Source organism: Coloeus monedula, assembly GCF_965178545.1.
Source record: "Coloeus monedula genome assembly, chromosome: 3".
NCBI classification, from domain to species: domain Eukaryota; kingdom Metazoa; phylum Chordata; class Aves; order Passeriformes; family Corvidae; genus Coloeus; species Coloeus monedula.
This window is the reverse complement of record NC_138783.1, coordinates 74,926,212-74,945,316: the sequence shown is the minus strand read 5'-3', so window position 1 is coordinate 74,945,316 and position 19,105 is coordinate 74,926,212. Positions and strand designations below refer to the sequence as shown.

The 19,105-nt window shown below is 42.0% G+C and overlaps 1 protein-coding gene across 1 annotated transcript; it reads right to left on the bottom strand.

Moving 5' to 3' along the window:
* Positions 1 to 490: 490 nt before the first annotated feature.
* SLITRK5 (SLIT and NTRK like family member 5) lies at positions 491 to 6,031 on the bottom strand (the record flags this gene model as incomplete). Its single annotated transcript, XM_082278742.1, has 2 exons — positions 5,868 to 6,031; positions 491 to 3,381 (listed from the first exon to the last, which is right to left on the bottom strand). Exon 2 carries the CDS (start codon positions 3,371 to 3,373, stop codon positions 491 to 493), a length of 2,883 nt encoding a protein of 960 aa, XP_082134868.1. The 5' UTR covers positions 3,374 to 3,381; positions 5,868 to 6,031.
* Positions 6,032 to 19,105: the final 13,074 nt, after the last annotated feature.

Sequence of the window (19,105 nt, the reverse complement as noted above, 5' to 3'; positions counted from 1 at the left end):
TTGAACCAGAAAGAAAACTAAAATAAAGAATGTCTGTTAAAAAAAAACCAAAAAACAAAACCAAAACCATAAAAAAACCACAAAAGAAATCACGACCTGAATATGACCTGACAAGAAACCAAGAAACCTCCTGCCACCTTCCCCAAACACACATGGCCACCCACACAATGCCAGTGTTGTGCCCATTTTACACAATAGGTGGTTTCCCATTTCCAAATGCAGTAAAAGAGAAAAAAAACAAAACCAAACCAAACTGAACAGCACACCCTTTCAGAATCATTCCCCGAAGCTGAAAAGTCCTGTGCCAAGGCACTTCACCCTACAATAAAATGAATTAAAAGGGGGAAAAAGAGGAGGGAGGCGAGGTGTGTGTGGGGGGGGAGGTCAGCATTTACGTTTCTTTGTTTTGCGTGTGGTTGTTAAATACAAATACTCTAGAGAAGGAGCTGCTGAGACTGGCGAGGGGACGGGGGGGCAGGGGGGCTGTTTCTCAGAACTGGCTGAATGTGGTCTGTTTTTCCAGCACTTCGAGGTAGTCCGGCTCTGCGTTTAGTTTTGCTTTTAGCTCCAGATACTCGTTCCTGTTGGGCTCTACATAGACAGTACTCGGGGGGCTGTAGAGCACCGTCTCCCGGAGCCTGGCGTCCCCCGGCCCCGGGTGCAAGTACTGGTGGGCACGCCTAAGGTCATAGTTGGGGGAGTAGGTGTAGGCGGCGGGGAGCTTGGGGTAGTCGGGGAGGGTGGAGCCGGGTGTGCCCAGTGTGGAGGGGGAGTGTTTGTCGGGCTCCAAAATGCCCCTGTAAAAGCGATCGGCGTCTTGCACCGGCGAGAGCAGCTCCTCCCGCGGCTCGATGGTGCTCACGCTGTACGCGGGGCTGCGCGCCGGCGCATCCTCCCCGCCGGGCGCCGGCGGCGGCGGGGGCGGCGGGGGCGGCGGTGCACCCCCCCCGGGTGGCAGGGGGTGGCTGCTGTAGGTGACCTTGAGCTCGTGAAGGTCTTTGTAATCCTCGCCCGAGTTGCCTTCCCGGGAGCGGTAGATGGGGTTTTTGCACATATGGCCCAGGGGGTGAGGGATGTACTCGTAGACGTGGCCGGCGGGGGTCTTCACCTTGGGCAGCGCCGTGCCCCCGCCGCCGCCCCCGCCGCCGCCGCCGCGGTGGGGCGGGTGCTGCTGGAGGTGGGGGTGGTGGTGGTGGTGGCCGCCGCCGCTGTAGACGCTGTACTGCATGTTGAAGGAGCTCACGTCGGAGTTGTTGGCGCTGGCGTGGTCGCCCTGGCCCTTCTTGCGCCGCTTCATCACCAGGACGAAGAGCCCCGCCGCCACGAAGACGGACATGATGAAGACGAGCAGCAGGCTAAGGATCAGCACCGAGAGCGGCACCGAGGAGCTGCCGCCGCCGGCGCCGCCCGCGGGCGCTGAGCCGCCCGCCGCCGCCGTGCCATTGAGGCGCACGGTGGAGGAGGAGGGGGTGGTCCTGGCTGGCAGCTGGCCCGGGGACGGCGTTGGCGTGGAGACGACGATGTCCGAGTAGTCGGGGCACAGCAACTCCGCCCGGACGGCCCGCATGTCGCTCTGGGCAAACTTCTTAGGGGACTCGCAGATAACCTGGTCCACCAGGACACCGGTGTTGAGCTGTTCCAGCCACAGCTTCATGCCCACCACGTCGCAGGTGCAGTCCCAGGGGTTCTCGTGCAGGTCGATCTGCAGCAGGGATTTCAGCTGGTCGAGCACCCCGCTCACTGGCAGGTAGGAGAAGTGGTTGCTCCGCAGGCTCAGCCTGTAGAGAGACAGACCAGAAAAAATGTTCCCTGGCAAAGACCTCAGCAGATTGTTGTTCAAAAACAAGAGCTGAAGGTTGGGGACAGATTCAAAGGTGCCTGCCTCTATCTCCCGGATGACGTTGTACTGCAGGAAGAGGTACTGCAGGCTTTGCAGCCCAAAGAACAGCTCTGGGCTCAGCCGCTCGATCCGGTTCCCATTCAGGTACAGCCTTCGCAAATTAGTTAAATCCCCAAAAGCCCGGTCCTGAATGACCGAGATCCGATTATTGCCCAGATGCAGCAAATCCAGCCCAGTGGCATCCACAAAATCTGCCCTGCGTACCAGCGCAATGTAGTTTTCCGTCAAATACATCTTCTTAGGATTATAGGGTTTGGGCTGCAGTTCAGAAATGCTCTCAATCTTCCTCTCCTGACAATTGACATTGAGGCCCAGGTCAGAAATCTGCAAGTTGCAAGTGCAGGCAGTGGGGCACTCCAAAGGCACCGGGGATTTGGTCTGGTAGGCAATGCTGGGGCCATAGTTGCTGTATCCCAGGTCTTTTGAGGGCAGGCGGGAGGTGGGGCGCACCCTCGTCTTGTTGGGTTGGCGGGTCCCTTTGGGGGGCTTCAAGGGAGATTTGTAAACAGCTGAAGAAGAAGTGGCCACGGAGTTGACCGAGGCCGGGGTAGTGTGGAAATACCCTGTGGTGCTCAATGGTGTCTGAGGCCTCATTTCATAATCAGAGATGAGCCTCCTGGGGCAAAGCTCCTGCTTGGAGACTTCATCCAAGTCTCGACCATGTAAGCGGAAAGGGGTCTCGCAAACCACATCTCCCACCAGAGCAGAGTATGAGATACTGTCCAGCCAATCCTTTAGAGCAATCAACTCACAGGAGCAATTCCAGGGGTTTTCCTCCAGCTGCAGCTCCACCACTTTATCCATGTGCTGCAAGAGGCCCACATAGGGCAACAGCTTCAGCCGGTTGCCCCTCAGGTCCAGGTGAGTTAAGGGCACAAAACGGAAAAGGTTGTTGGGCAAACTGGAGAGGAGGTTATCATTGAGAATCAGCACCTGCAACAAATGCAGTTTGCTGAAGGCATTGGGTTCAATGACGCTAATATAATTATAATCGACCTGTAGGTATTCCAAACTCTCTAGCCCAAGGAAAGTGTCATCCCGTAAAAGTTCCAACTTGTTATTGTTCAAATGCAGCCTCCTTAAACCTCTCAGACCATGGAAGGCCCCAGTTTCGATGTCTTGTATGTCATTGCTCCCCAGATGCAAAATTGAAGCCCCTGTGTAATTGACAAACTGGTTTGGGTACAGCCTGTTCAAAAGGTTCCCAGACAACAGGAGGTGGTAAACAGGGAACCTTGGTGGACTGATCTCAAAAAGGCTGATGATCCCTCTGTTTTCACAGCTCACTGTTAAGATGCTGTCCTTCTCCTCACAAGGACATGCGTTATCACAGATTTCCCCATAATACTCGATGCTTTCTGCCCAGGAAAGGACTAGTGATGTTAAAGCAAACGCGATCGTCTGCAGCATCCAGATATGCATTTTTTTGTTGAGGTCCTGTTCCAAAGTTACTGTAGAGCAGCAAGCATACATTTTATTTCCTGTAATGATAAGGAGAAAAAAAAGAAAGTAGCATAATAGGGTAGCCCCATAACATTTGAAATGGAAACAAAGTTTATATGTGTTCAGTAGGGTAGAGAATGGACCCACCAAAAAAACCCCCCTCCTGTCACTTCTAATTCCCACACTTTTGGAAACTGGATGACATGCACTGATGAAAAGGTTGATAGGCAACTCCTTGCGAGTCAAATGCCTGTGGTGTCTAAAAAGGTGAGGTCACAGTAGGAATTGTTCTGGTTTCTGTTTGTGTGGGGTGCATTTCAATGCTTCTTTGGATTTCCTTTTCACAACTAGCGCCATAAATATACATAAAATGGCTGTCAGTTCAGTTTCATGTTTCTAATTTAAGAGAAAAGAAACACCATTTTACGAAGTTTCCCACCTCCCCTATTACCCAGCTCCCCCTTCCCTTCAGAACCTCCCTGCTGAACAGCGCACCAAGGTCTTCCCCTCCTTTTACCTTGATTTTTAACCAGTGGTGGAAATACCATGATAGGAATCCAAAGAAAAATGCTCAGTGCTGAAAACGGCGTCTTAATTCAACTGAGGGAATACTGACACATTCTCCACATCACACATTTCTTAAAACTCTTTTATGTTGGTGGTTTTTTTCCTAGCTATACATTTACACAGCACACACCCACCCACACAGACATGCACACATGCACACACACACGCACACATGCGCGCACCCCCAGATGACTTTTGTGGAGGAATTCTTCTGTAATGAGATTAAACACATTAACCTCCTACTTCAGTGCACTTAACAGCTCTCTTCCATTACGGAAATTTTGTATCTTTAAAAAAGCAAATAACACTGATTTTTGATCCCCTCCCAAGTTATACACAATGTAACACAGCTCATTTTAAGCAGAAGTCTCCTCTCTCTTTCTGACACACACACACACATGCTCTTAAAAGAAATGTTTTAACCACTCACCCAAAATTTGTGAAAAATGTAAAACATGCAGGTCATCTTCGGAGTCTCATCCATATCTGACATAGCGCTTATTCCCAATGTTCTGCAAAACTAGCCTGGTAGAAGTGGAGAGATCTAAATAGGTCTCATGAAAATATCTCATTGCCAACACTCCAAACATCAGAGTTACTGATTATAAGCAGCGATGGCTGTCAGTACTCTTCATCCTTTAGGGGAGAAGACACCCAGGCTGATTAAAAGCCAAGGAGGGTAGAAGGGAAACCCTACCATTGACCTACGTCAGTAATTTAATGCCTGAATTCCAGCTAGCTGGAACCAAATCCTTTCCATTCCTTTTTTTGCAGTCCTTCTGACTCCTCGTGGCTTTCTTCTACTTCTGTTAGTCTAAAAGCAATATGAATAGGGAAAATAAATGCATTTTGTGTGCCGGTAGGGGAAGACTAATAAATCATCAGGCTTAAATGCTGGGATCTTGGATCAGGCTTGCATTTTCTATCGTCCACCTCAGAGCTCCAATCCTCATGAAACAACTCTGGTTTGGAGGAATGCATCCTAAAAAATGTGAAGTCTCAGTACTGCAAGACATCTCCTGTGGCATCAGGTTCAAGGCTGCAAAACTAGCACTTGCAGCAAAGGCAATCATGCAGCAAGAAATCGGAAGTCTCCGTGAATCTCTCTCTAATTCTTACCAGACGTCAACTGGATCAGAATTACTCAAAGCAAAAAGGCTTCACTGCATAAAGGCAGCAGAAATCATACTCAAAGGCATGTATCTAAGCATATTTTTTCTCAGCTCGATCAGATCCATTCATCCATTAACCAACAGTTCTTCGGAGGAGAAGAAAAACCCACAATGACAACCTATTGAAAACCTGCCCGGTCAGTGTTAAACTCCCAGGCATTTTACAACTTTAATTCAATTATGGCTAGCAAAGGAGGCAAATACAATTTTCCCTCCCTCTCCCTTTCTCCCTCTCTCTGACAAAAAAACCGCGGGGGATGGGAGGTAAAGAAAATAAAGTTGTAGCTGGCTATATGCAAGGTTGCAATCCCGCCCTGGAAACCCCTCTGTGATGACTGTGTGCTGCTGTTCGCCAGCTCCCTACAGAGGTTCAGATTGAGGGGGGGGCGGGGGGTGGGGGCGACGGGGGGGAGGGGAGAAAAGGAAAGGGGTTGCATCGGGATTTTTCTTGCGTGTGTGTGTGTTTTTTTTTTTCCCCCGAAGAGTTCAACCCTTAGATTACCGCACTGCATATCCGGCTGGAAGCAGCTTTCAGTACCGCCGACAGCAGCAGCGAGCGAGCAGCCCCAGCCGGACACTGCCACCCAACTGAGCAGCACCCCGAGTTGGGAGAAATGGCTTTCGGGCGAGGGGGGCAAGCGGCGAGGAACTGGGGGTGGAAAGCAACAGCAAGGAAAGACCCGGCGGGGAAGGGGCGGGGGTGGCGGGGGGGGGGGGGGGGGAACGAGGAAGGGAGGAAGAGAGGAAGGAAAGAGAGCGAGAGAAAAGTCAACCCCGGTACTTACTTCGCCCGAAATCTCCAGGGCCCAAGCATGGTGGCAGCCCATGAAGATGCCGACCCGCTGCGCGGGCGCTGCGCGGAGCCGCCGGGGCGGCGGAGGCGAGGATGGCAGCGCCGGGGAGCTCGGTGCGGAGCGCGCACGGGCACCCCCCGCACGCAGGCGGCGCCGAGGCACAGCGCGCGCTCAGGGGCGCGCGCGCGCGGGCACCCGCGCCTCACACTCAAACGCGCGCGAGAGCGCGCGCGCCCGGGCAGCCGCGGGCGCGCGCCCGCCACGCACGCGCACTGTGGCGCGCGCCCGCACGGCGGGGGCGGGGGCGGCCGGCGGAGCGCCGCGCTGTGCCCGCGCCGCCGAGCGCAGCGGGGAGGCGGAGGGAGGGGAGAGAGGGCGGGGCGGCGGCGCCGAGCGGGTGCGGGGGAGCGCGGAGGGGGCGGGAGTGCAGGGGCCGCGGGGGAGGGCCGCGGTGCGGGGCGGGTGTCCCCGGGTGACGGCGCGGCGGCGGCAGCCGCCGGCCCCGTGGGGCGCCGCGCAGCCCGCTCGCACGGGCACACCAGGCACACACGTGCCGATACGCGCGCGGCGCGCCCGCCCCGCCACACCCCCGCCCCACGCAACCCGGGGCTGAGCTCGCACTTTGGCCAGCACGGGCCAACTTTCCCCGCGCTCCGCCGCCCCGCTGGCCACCGGCCCCGCTCTCCGCACCCCTCGGGCGGAGGTCCGCAGCCGCCCTGTCCTCTCCTGCAAGCGCTCGGTGGCCGCGGCTGGGCGGCGCGGAGCGGAGCCGCGGCGAGGGGGCGGCGGGAGCCGGTGGCCCGGCAGTCGCTGCTGTCGCTGCTCTCTGTACGGGAGCCTGCGCCGCATTCGCGGAGACCGCGGGAAATTGGGTAGTCGCGGTGAAACAAAGTGCCGGGTTTCGCTACGTGCGCTCTCCGACACCGAGGGTGCGGGCGTGTGTCGGGGCCGTTCAGCTTCTCTTTTCTCCTCTGCCTACCCCAGCCGCGGGTCGCGGAGGGAGCCGGGGCACGGATGCAACAGCAGCATCTAAGAGACTGTGGCCGCCCCCCGTCCCCGCCGGGCCGTTCCCCGCGGCAGCGCCAGGGCCCGCGGAGCCGGCCGCGCTCCCGGGCGCTCCAGGCGGCCGCGTGCTCCCGCCGCGCGGCGCGGTGCGGCGCCTTCCGCCGCCGCCAGGTGGCAGCGCAGGGCGGCGGATGGGCCGCGCGGAGCCCCGCGGGCGCTGCCCCCGGAGCGGGCAGCGCGGCCGGAGCGGGGACGGAGGAGGCGACGCCGCGCCGAGCGCCTTCCCTTCATTCCCGGTGGGATAACCGCCTTTATTAAGTTTGCATGCGGACCGCAGAGGGATTTTCGATGCCAAGGCTGGCTGTAGCTCTGGCGATGTTTTTTTCCGATTAAATTTCGGGTTTTCTTTTTGGAGAAATTGCGTGTTTGGCTGATCTAAAAAAAAAAAAAAAAAAAAAAAAAAAAAAAAAAAAAAAAAAAAACCAATGTAGAAAGAAGGCGATTTAATTGCATACGTGCAAAGATGTGCACGTGTTTGCATTTGTGTGTGTAGTCATTGCTGCTGTGTGCTATCTAGATTGTAGTACATAAATAATAGGTGTTACACGCACAGGAACACATGGAGTACACCCCATGTGCACAGCACAGAGGTTGGAATCAGCTTTAACGCAAAGGTAATGCTAGATGTATTTGTGCCTCTGTTTTTCCTGTATGAGTGTAAGCACTGAACAATACTCTGTCTGTGGTATGTAATTTCAGCACATCTGTATCTTCAGAAGACCTCAATTCATGTCTTAACATCCCAACATGTTAAACCCAAAAATTATTGTAAAAAATAATCTTTTTTGTAATGGTCAGCCTTCCCTAAAAGGCATATTTGTCTTGTCTGCAAACATAAAAGTAGTGTGACTCAAATCTTATTTCCCTAGACCTGAAATCAGCAAGATCTGGTATTTGGATGGAAGACAAATTTACATGGACCATGTAATTTTCCTGACCTTGTAGAAGCTCTTTGAAATCTTTTGGGTGGGACAAATTACTTACTTATATTCTTAAAGGATCCCTGACTTTCCTGCTTTGATGCAAGCACAGTTAATTCAGAGGAAGATTTTGAATAGCTTTAGATTGAGTTCCAAGGCGCTACTTTTAGTCAGGGAAAAATACCAAACCACGCCATACAGTTCCCCCACCCCCCCATGTACACTCTTTTAAGCTTTTCTAATATGTAACATGGAATTTATGATAGTGGAACAAAAAAAAAAAATCACAGATAGTAAACAGAGATGTCTTACAGGAGTTTCTTGTGGCCTCACTATTTTTGAAAAAGATCTTTCTTTTGAATTAATAAGTCTGCATTTTGAATATCTGGAATTCTATGCATATATGCTTGCATTTTTTACACCTGTCATATTTATAGCATCTGCGTGTGTTTCTATGCTATTTTCTTTCTGACACACAAAATTTGACACGCATAAATACTTTTTTATTCATAACAGAGAAAGATATTTTAAATAACCTTGTCATCTAGGTTGAGCTTAACTCTTTCTTGTAACTTTTGGAGAAGTTGACATTTAAAAGCTATCATGTTAAAGTCAACATTGTAGATATATTTCAGTTTAATTTTTCTGGTACTGTACTAGTGAGATATTAAAAAGCATAATAAGTAGAAAGTCTGATTTAATAAAATCTTGCTTCCAAGTTGTTAGACTGCTAGATGGTTTTAGTAGCATGCAGGAGATTTAAATAGTTATTAGTGTAGAATTACCATGCTGTTGTTCCGTTCATTCTTATTCTTAGTCCAAAAGTATTTCTGACAGTGAAAAGTTATATATGAATATTTGAACTAGAACTATCATTTTAAACCAAAACACAAAAACATCAAACAGTAAATACTGTTGAGTTTGTGAGAAATATTTTTTTTTACTATGGTGTTGCTTCTTGCTAATGTGTTTCATCTACCTTCCATTAAACTGGGGAATCCTAAAAGCCTTTAAACTGAAATATTCAGAAGGAAAGGTGGAAATAATTAATATAATCCTCATATGTAATACAAGTAGAGGGACCTGAGTGAGGATGGAGCAAGAGTAAAGATAGTTCAACAAAAGCATGTGAGTCATACATGCATTATATGTACAACAACTTGTAGGTGTACAGATCTCCCTCTTTCTGTAGCTCTTCAATTTGTAACAATGGCAGGAACAGCTGATCTAGCATGTGGAATCTGACATGGGAAAACAGGAATTTGGAGGTTCCAAAGTTGTTGAATGAAATATATTGGAACAGAAGCATAGACACTCCTTATGGAAGAGCTGAAAAAAAAGTGTTGAAATAATTTCATGCTGATGCACTAAAACGTGTTCAGGAGTGAAGACCATTAACAATAGTGCAATAAAAATGTTAAATTTGAGGGTGACGATGAGATAGTGTCCACTTGAATGAAAACCATTTAGCAAAGAGTAGGAAAAATGTTCAATGGGGATGCAATCTATTGTGAATCTGCTCGTACAGATTTGAGCTGGAAAATAATGTCTACTAATACAGAGGGGAAAAAAGCTAAGGCTGAGATTATGTGATCATGAAGATTTGTGTGATTTCTTATGGGCAAGCATCACCAAAAAGTTCAGCCAGTGTTGCTGGGGATGATATGAATTTGAACATGATAGAGGATAGTTTCTTTTATGGAACAGTGTAGTGGTTTGGTCCAAAATACTCATTACTGTTTATCTGCTGTGAGATAAGAATTAGGAGATAAATAGGTACTGAGCAAGCAAGAGACAAGGATAATTTAGATGAAATTTTAGTAAATTATAGGATCTGCAGGAAAAACTAATGATAGAAAATAATCTTAAATACGAGGGTTTCAGGCTTTTCAACTTCATGTGAAGTTTCAAGACAGAAGAATGTGAAGGATCTGTAACTGCAGTCCAGTGTTTCAGAAGTACAATCTCAGAAACAAAAAATTTTAGTGAGGAGTACTGGAAAAAGAATTCAGATAAGACAGATGCTACTTTTATGGAAAAAAACCCAAACAAATATTATTGAATTTTTTCAGTGGGGGAAAAGGGAGAAAACAAAATAGCCCACCTAAACCAGAATGAAAAAGAATTCCCAGAAGGTAAAAGCCTTAAGCGAGTTATTAAGAGTAAGCAAAAACCCTAAAGGGAATGCAAAAGAGATCTTGATTAGGAAGAAGAAATTTGCATCAATAATTAGAAGGCATAAAACCAAACAGAGAATGGTCAGAAACCTTGTTAAACCAAAACTTGAACAGAAATCTGAAATAGAGTAAAAACTTCTTAAGCAATGTAATAAAATGAGAACTTAAGAAGTGGGATAGTTGTTAAAGGGTGGGGATGGACATTAAGATTAATGTAGGCCCAGACTAAATAGGTACCAGAAAAGTTGCTTCTGTTTCTGGTAAGAATATATGTGAATTTTGATATACAGTGAAAGTAGGAATAGGGTAAGAGAAATCGCATCCTCAGTGTATCATGGCATAAGCATTTGGTCCAGCAATTTTATATCCTAAAATACTGAAAGGATCAGCTCCTTTGTAATACACTTAGCACTAATTTAATGGTGTAAGGTAAGTGGGTCTAGACAGAATTTGTAGACAAAATTAGAGGTCTTTCTGAGAAACAGATGTGTTGAGATACATGTGTGTAAATGTATACATACCATGTAAATATTTGAATTTTAGTCTTGTTGTCCATATTTTAACATGTCAGTATTTCTAAATTTAATTCTTGTATATTTATATCTTGCTTTCTTTTGGCCTAGGCTGATAGAAACAGTGTGAAATTGAATAATGCAGTCTACAAACTCACAAATTACAGCTTTTGCTATAAACTGGGAAGATCCAAATTTATAAAATATTCCAGAAATTTAAAGCTAGTAGTCAATCAGGAAGGGGTTATAAGTTGCTATTATAAATGAAGCACTTATATAAGGGGAAAAGAGAAATGCAATTCTATGATGTATTAGGCAGGATGTCCTACTAGGTAGGAAGGCATTATTCATATTGGAAAGGATGTGCTTTTTCATGAGTTCCTGGTGTATTATGCATGATTCTAGTCATACATTCAGATACGATTATAAATGAAGTCTAAAGATCGGAAAGAAACTATGGTAATTAGGGCATGGAAAATGTGTCTACAGAAGAGAGATTTAAAAAAAAAAAAAAAAAAAAAAGGCATACATAGCCAGATAGATATTGAAAGAACATGTGAGTCCTTTCAAATGCATTTTTAGTTAAATTTTTTAAAAAAACCAAAAAACCATAACCTATTTGAACTGAAGAGTGATTTTGGCATGCCGTCAAATACTTATATGTTGATTATAAGACCTAGGAAAGGGAAGAAGTTTACGGACTGTCTGAGACTGGAAAGGTCTTCCATATAGGTAATCAGGCCAACAAAGTTTTTGAAATAGAACTTGAAGAGAACAAAATTTTGCAATTGAAGGGGACAGTTCCTGTTAGAAAAGGGACATTTTGGCAAGTTGGAAAGGAAAGAGCCTTTTGAAGAAGTTGGAATATGTTTTTTCTACACTTATACTGTGTCTCTTCTCTGCCTCAGGGCTTACTGTAGACTCTTGGGTCAGGTAGGATGTTTTCTCCCTTTATTGTATAATTTAGATTCTGAGCTATGTTAATTTCTGTCTTTCTTCTGTTCTGCTTCGTATAGTGGGACATGTTTTAACTCCTGGAACATTCTGCAAAGAATTTCTAACATATTTCTTCCTATTGAGGGGGTCTCCACAGACCACTGGCAGTGCCCTTTTTTCTCTTCTTCCTCCCTTTTTTTTTTTTTTTTCCCAAGGAAGATTTGAGGTTTGACTTTTGGTCTTCACTGCAAATTAAAGGTTTTGAGTCAGTGGGTAGTACCATCTAGACTAAAAGTTCTGTAGATCTCGCCTTTTTTTTTTTCTTTTAACTAAATATTTGGTATATTGTAACTCTCAATTGTCTCAATTGTGAGAATGTAGAAATGTAGATAATCCCTTTCAGCAGTATTGCTTCTATTACTACTTCTTATGAAAATCAAATTCAACTCAGTTCCATTATCTCAAAACTCCTAGCTAAATTTTCAGCATTTTCAATAGGACATGGCATGGATTAGGTGACATTCTGCAAAAAATCTCTCTGAAAATTCCTAAACTGTTCTGTCATTATACATTAGTTCTGACTTTTCATTTCTCTTATCTCCTTGCTATACTTCGGATTATCAAATAACTAAAATTATTTCATGTCAAATATGTTTAATGTAAGGTATCTAAATCTATCCATAATAACTGAAATAAAAGGATTTTGATTTCTTCTGGATCTGAACACTTCCTCTGGGATAGCTTCTTACTTTTTCTGATGGAAGTTGTAGAGTGGGAAAAGAGGTTTATTAATATCCTTACGTACAGAGGTAACCTTAAGGTATAAATCTATTAGGTTATTCTTTTCTTTCTGCTTTAATTTTCTTACACTAAGCAAAACATATTTAACAGGAGAAACTCAGAGAATTACGAGGTGTTTTCTGCCTTAATGGGTAAAACATTCAATAGAAGGAGCAGGCTTAAAATTTCTACACCACATTAGTTAGCAGAAATTTGAATATGATCAGTATACTATCCCTCAAACACAGAGACTGACCTGTCTCATCCCTGTTCACTTTGGGGAAGTTAAGCATCCCATGAGAATTTCTAATGAACTGTTCCTCACAAGCGACACAAGCAGGGGAAGTCAGAAATTGAAAATCAGGGATTATGTATAAATTAGACTTCTAAGTAATTCAGTAGTAACAGCACTAATGTAATTCCTAGTGTCTTCAGAAATGATTCCTGCAAGAAATACAGCGAGGAATGCTGATTCTTGAGGCACATGAAGGTACCTAGCAAGAACTCTGGCAGTCCTAATGGTTTCCAAATACTGGATCTAGGCTCTGTAAATTATAGGTAAGAGTATATATATATATATATATATATATGTACACACATATATACATAGGTAAATGTCACCCTGCATAACTATAAGTGTATATAGGTGCTTAGCTTTATGTTTTGCCATTTAAATAAATTTTTTCGAACCTACTTGAACACGCAGTAATTAATACAATAAAAAGAAAAATCCTTAATCTGAATTTTTCAAGAAAACAAAGCTACTCCTATGCATTTCTACATCATGTTTAAACACATACTTACAAAACATAAGCATATTACGTGTCTGTTTCACATATTTTTGTACATACATTCACAGGCTGATTCTTAATGAGACTGCTTTCTCTTTCTTTAAAATAAATATGAAAATTTATTTACAAAGTGATAATCAAAAATCAATCTATTATTTTACCATTCTACCCAAGAGGCACTATAACCGTGTTATGATGTATTAAGGGTAAGTGAGGAATATCTTGTTTTGCTTTGTATTTTTCAGTAAGTAGGCTTGCTCCGGTGAAAGTGCAAAAGCCTCAGAATGAACTGAACTCGCGTGTTTTGGCCGCTCGGCGTGACCTCAATTTCATACCACTGGTGGCTCCTCCAGGTCTCCCTAGAGGGGCGTTTTCGTCAGTTTCTGCCACTAGGTGTCCCTGTTTGTGTGCAGGAAAATCCTGATGGAAACATTAACTGAAGGAGCAGAAGAGGACAAATTGAGTGGGAGTAGTAGAAAAGCTGATAGTAAACTTCCTTCTTGATTTTGAGTTTTGTTTGACAACTATCTTGCATATTACTGAAGAGAAATATGAATGGATTAATGATTGTGCAGTTATATTTCAAACCAAACTTTTTTAAAAAGAGAAATGGATAGTAATGTGCTCTTAGATATTACAGTCTTTTTGATGTTACGTAATCTTTTTGATATTATGTATATATATACATATATATATAAAACTTCTAAATCTTGACAGCTTGTTTTATATTTGGTAAGTTTATTATAGTTTTTAAATTATTCATACCATTTGGTATCAAAAATGGATTTTCACATAGTAAACACAATTAATTATATATGTCAAAGAGCAATGAAGAAACATGTACTGTGATTAGCTTCTCTAGAACATCTTGATAAATGGGGTGTTTCAAGGATTAAGAGTCTTTGATGGATTGTACAGTCATCTAACCCTTACAATTAATGTTTAAATAGATCGCTAATAATGGAAAATAATGTGGTTTAGACCACAATTCTTTTCATAATCAAGTGTCTATTAAATGTTACGCAAACATTCTTCTAGTGGGACTCTTCTTTAATCAAAGTCAGCAGCCATTATGACATGAAAGCTTTTGAAATTATTATTATTATTATTACCTAATAATAATAACAACAACAATAAATATAAAAGTAAAAATTAAAATATATGTTCTTTCAGTTCTAATAAATAGGGTACTTGAACAGACACTTCAGAGTATTAAATAATCACTTTCTCTGACATGAAAAGGCTGCATGTACAATGAGAGCAGGATTATACTGGTATTGTCTGGAAAACAGAGTTGTTGAGTAGTGTGTTCGCTTTTTCGAAATACAGACCTTTACTTAAAAAACAAGTAAGCAAAAAAGCAAGCTTTCATCATTCTCAATACCATTTAAAACATGACTAGAGAAAAACAACTTTTCTGAACCCGTGGTTCTGTGCTTACTTCTTTTGAACTTGTAGAGAACAATAGCTCTCTTTTAGAGATGTCAGCACTGTTAAACATTTTACTTCTGGACTTCTGTATCACGCATACAAAGAGTTTGAAGTCTAAGAATTTGGAATTAGTGAAGGAGGTTTTATTTTAAAGGTATTTACTATCAGCATAATTTTGTTGGAATGTCTCTACTGGTTTTAAGAGAGTCATGGTTTAATATCTGAGCTCATAGGCTTCTAACACATGAGTGAGAGAGTTGCAAGTCCACTGCACTGGAAACTTATGCATTGATGAATACATTAATGAATCATAGCTTATTATTCTTCATTAGCCTTGTGTATTTCAACACAGATATGACAATCTGGTATTTGGTTTAGATTTCCTCTTGTCTATTTTAAATTAAATTTAAATATATCTCAGTTGACAAGACTGAGTCTTGACAGACCAAGAAAGTTATGAGACAAATTTATTAAAAAAAATGAAATCTGTCTTTAAAAATACTGTGGTGGGTTCCCATAGTCTTTGTACCACAGGCTGGGATTAGGCTACTTTGAGTGTCTATTGCTTACAACTTTTTTACTGTAGGCAGTGGAAGGAGAAGAACTGGTGCTTTCATTCAATGTGAAGAAATAGAGCATGAGATTGGTGAGCAAGGGATATTAAACATTATTGTAGACAAGTGGAAAACACAAATAAAAATCTGTGTTTTATAATCAGTAAAATAACTGAATAATACAAGTGTTTTATTAGATTACCACTGAAGTTATGAGTTTAAGTGAAAAATGGTAGTGATATATGTCATAAAACTTCTATATTGCATATACTCCCTATATAAAGCATAAAGATATCTTGCAAGACACTAAGGATACATTATATTGAATAAAAAGAAAACAAAGTCATCGCAACTATATGATACACCTTAGTTAAGAATATCAAAATGCCCTGCAAGCATTGTTTATATAATACAAACTAAGAACCTTCTCACACTCTCTGGTAAAGAGCAATATAGAGTTAGAATCTTCAGAGGAAAAAATTCTGAAGAACAGTTATTTCTGCATAGAGGTGGTGTGAAAGTTATGTCTTAATGTAGTTTCAGCCCTAGAGTTCTATACATATCCCTGTGGAACATAAACATCCTATAAAACAACTAGAAAGCCACATGGGGTTTTACTATGTTTATTGCTCTTATGGTGGTACCCAGTAGTTGCAAATGGCATTCTCCACTAGACATACCTGATCAGGTAGTTATCAATCCATAGTGCTGTTCTATAACCTGTGACTTAAAGAAAATAATTTGGAGTGAGAGTGTCGGTCTTAGTGACATCCAGGGGTAACCCACAAATAGTGGGAAATCACTTAACTCTACTTGGCTACCTGTAAATTTGAAGCCATGGTAGAAATAGCAGATGAAAGAGAGGTGAAAGGGAATATTATCCCCAGTCTTCATTTCAGGAGTGGAAGGAAAATGAGATCAGTTAACTGAAATGTTGCATTATGGAATATCAAATACCTTATTAAATAAAATAATTTCTCAGAGCTCCCTTTCCAGTATGTCATCCAGAAAATGAATCTGAATCCCAATATAGTAAAATGTTGGAAATATTTGATGTCCTTTTATATCTTGCTTCAATCTTTTTTTTTTTTTTTAATGCAAATTTATTGCTGAAAATTGTGGCAACAGAGAATTTTGATAAATAAGAGTATCAGTGCCTAAATCATGAAGTCTGCCTTGCTTAGGATGAACTTTAGCATTTGAAGCCTATATAGGTTCTGCAAGCTTCAAGATTAGTTAAGAAGCTGTCTACATTTACAAAATGTTACCTACTTCTGAAATGCATCTATGCAGTACTAAATTAAATTAAATTAATTCCTTCCACTTGAACAATTTCCCAACTATTGTAGGAAAAGCAAGAAATATTTTACATGGCTTTATGAAATGAAACTTACTTTTTAAAGGCAGATGAGTACGATGTTTTGACATAGTCTTACTAGGCAACCATGCATGGTGTCTAAATCAGGGCCAATTCATCTTAAATACTGTCCTATAGGTAGTGATGTGAGATGGTCATCTCTCAAGGATTATTCTAATTACCTGACGTCTTCTCTAAATACATGTCCCTCTCTACTAATTGTGGGGATGTAATGCATTTAGCTTAGTGCCTGTTGCCTAAAATCAAATGGGCTTAATACATTCTTGGTGAATGGTCAGGCAATGAATAAAGCCAGAGACACCTGAATATAACTGTAAAGAGAAAAAAATACGTTTATACTTTATGTCAACTGTAGTCTTACTGACATAGATGGGTCTTTCTGGGAAATATGGCGCTACAAATCATGGGGTGGATATTGTGTCAAAATTCAGACTGGGGTTAGCAAATTTCTTTTCAAAACTTAATATTACAGGAAAAACCCTAAGTTCTCTTTCAAAAATTATTTCATACTGTTACTTGCAAGTGCACATGAAAATTTCTGTACAATTCTGTACAAACGGTTTCAAATTCATTTTATCTAGTTATATCTGTAATAATATGCATTTCCTGTTTGTTTTTCTGTTAGATTGGCATGGATGAATATATGGATTATGAAACAGCTGTTAGGATTGATGTGTAGCAGATCTTTGTATCAGATAGGGTCTTTTGTCTATTTCATTTTTTGCTGTAGCATTGATTAAAATCTCATGTAGATGCCCTAATAGGAACTCAGTTTCCTTGCTTTTTGCTTATATTTTCTTATAATAGGAATTCCTGTTTATTCAACAGATTGTATTTAATTAAAAGAGCTTTCTATTAATTTGTATTTTATTTTCTTTCATTACATATTCTGTTGTTCTTAATAATATTTTTAACCATCATTTTTTTGTTTGCATACACTTAGTAAAGTTCTGTGGTTAACCTTCACATCCAAGATGAAATGGAAAAATGTCTTTGTTACACTGAAGGGAAAGCATAAAAAAAAAATACAGAAAAATGCTGTCATCTCTTGCCCATGAATTTTGCAGATGTGATGGGATATCCAGAACAATAATTGCATGTGATTTATCAGTACTGACTGCTGACTACCACAGTTTAGTTTGCTACACTAACACCCAAAATGCTACTGGAAACATAGATTCTTTTGTTTTGCATTCCTCCTTTTGACAAAAACTTATTTAATTGACTTCTGTGTCTCATCTGTTATCTTCACTCCAAATTCGTAGCTGGAAGAATATAGTAGAATTGTGAAAAACCTTCTGACCCTTCTGGATGTGACAAGTATATTATCTCTAGCCTTTCAACATATGCTGCTGCTTACAGCATACTTTCTCAAATACAGTGCATTTTTAAATACCAAATATATTACTTATGTGGTGTAAAAAGTAATTAATCTTCTCACTTTACAAAAAAAACCCTATTATCCAAATTTATCATTATTTAATATATAACTGTGGTTTTTTGTTTTTTTGTTTTTTTTTTTTTTTGCAAGTAGGAATCAGATTTGCATGCCAGAAATATACCCATAAGAAATAGCTCTGGTAATGCCATACAATTTTTATCCATCCTTTGCACACCTGAAAAATTTATTTATTTATTGTCTTGAATACTCTTCCACTAAGGATAGAACTCTTTTGATTGTTTTCAGAAATGAAACTGTTAATTCAAGCTGCTAGTTTACAGACTGCCAAAACTTTAAAGATTGTTTGCTTAAAGATCTGACATGTACACTAGATAAATTATCACCTAAGAAAATGCATCACATAGTGTTTATTGTTGTCATTGTCATTTATTCTTTTTTTATGTAACTTGTAGTAGAAGTTTGTTGATAACAACAGATTCAAAAGTTAGAGCTTCAGTGAACTCATATATGAAATTATGTCTTGAATTCTACTGGTGGATAAGTTCAGGGACTTGAATGCTTAAAGGGGGCTGAGGTGGATTTCAGGTATCTCGGAATATGAATGAAGGCAGTTCCACTCAGAAGAGCCTTCTGTGACACCTAATCCTGAAGAGGGAAGAAACTGTTCCTGTGGGAGATGAGCTGTTCTTACTGGAAAAATTCAAACACAGCAAAAGGTACTGGAGCATAATTTAAAGGAGGCTTATCTGCTCTAGGCTGTCTCTGTACTTAATGGTAAACAGGTGTTAAAAGCCTCCTTAGGAGTTGAATGATCCTCTCAAGAAAACTATTTCTTTCAGTTGGCTATGTCCCTTTGTCCCTCAGGGAAAGTAAATATCTAAAATAATTTACAGGCTCATTTAGGGGCTGAAAGCTAGATGGGAAAAACTCAGGTTGAAGAATCTATTTTTGGCTATGCCAGAACTCACTTAAAGTGAGTAAGCATCCATGCTGCTAACCTCAGTTCTGGAAATTAAGAGAAGCAGCTTACATGAAACTTATGCACTATTATGTTATGTTCCTTAAAGGTTAGTATTAAAAAAAATGAGTTTGAGGTTGTGTCTGTGGGAAGTCTGTAATCATAAGCAGATAAATTAACAACTCTGAGGGACAAAAGATTCTGAGACAGACAAAAATTATGTTTGACTGAGTCAGTCTGCTAAAATAAATTTTTTCTTAACCCATATCAAAATGTTCCGTGATGTGTTATAATTCAGAACAAGTCTGTTTAAGAGTTAATTAGC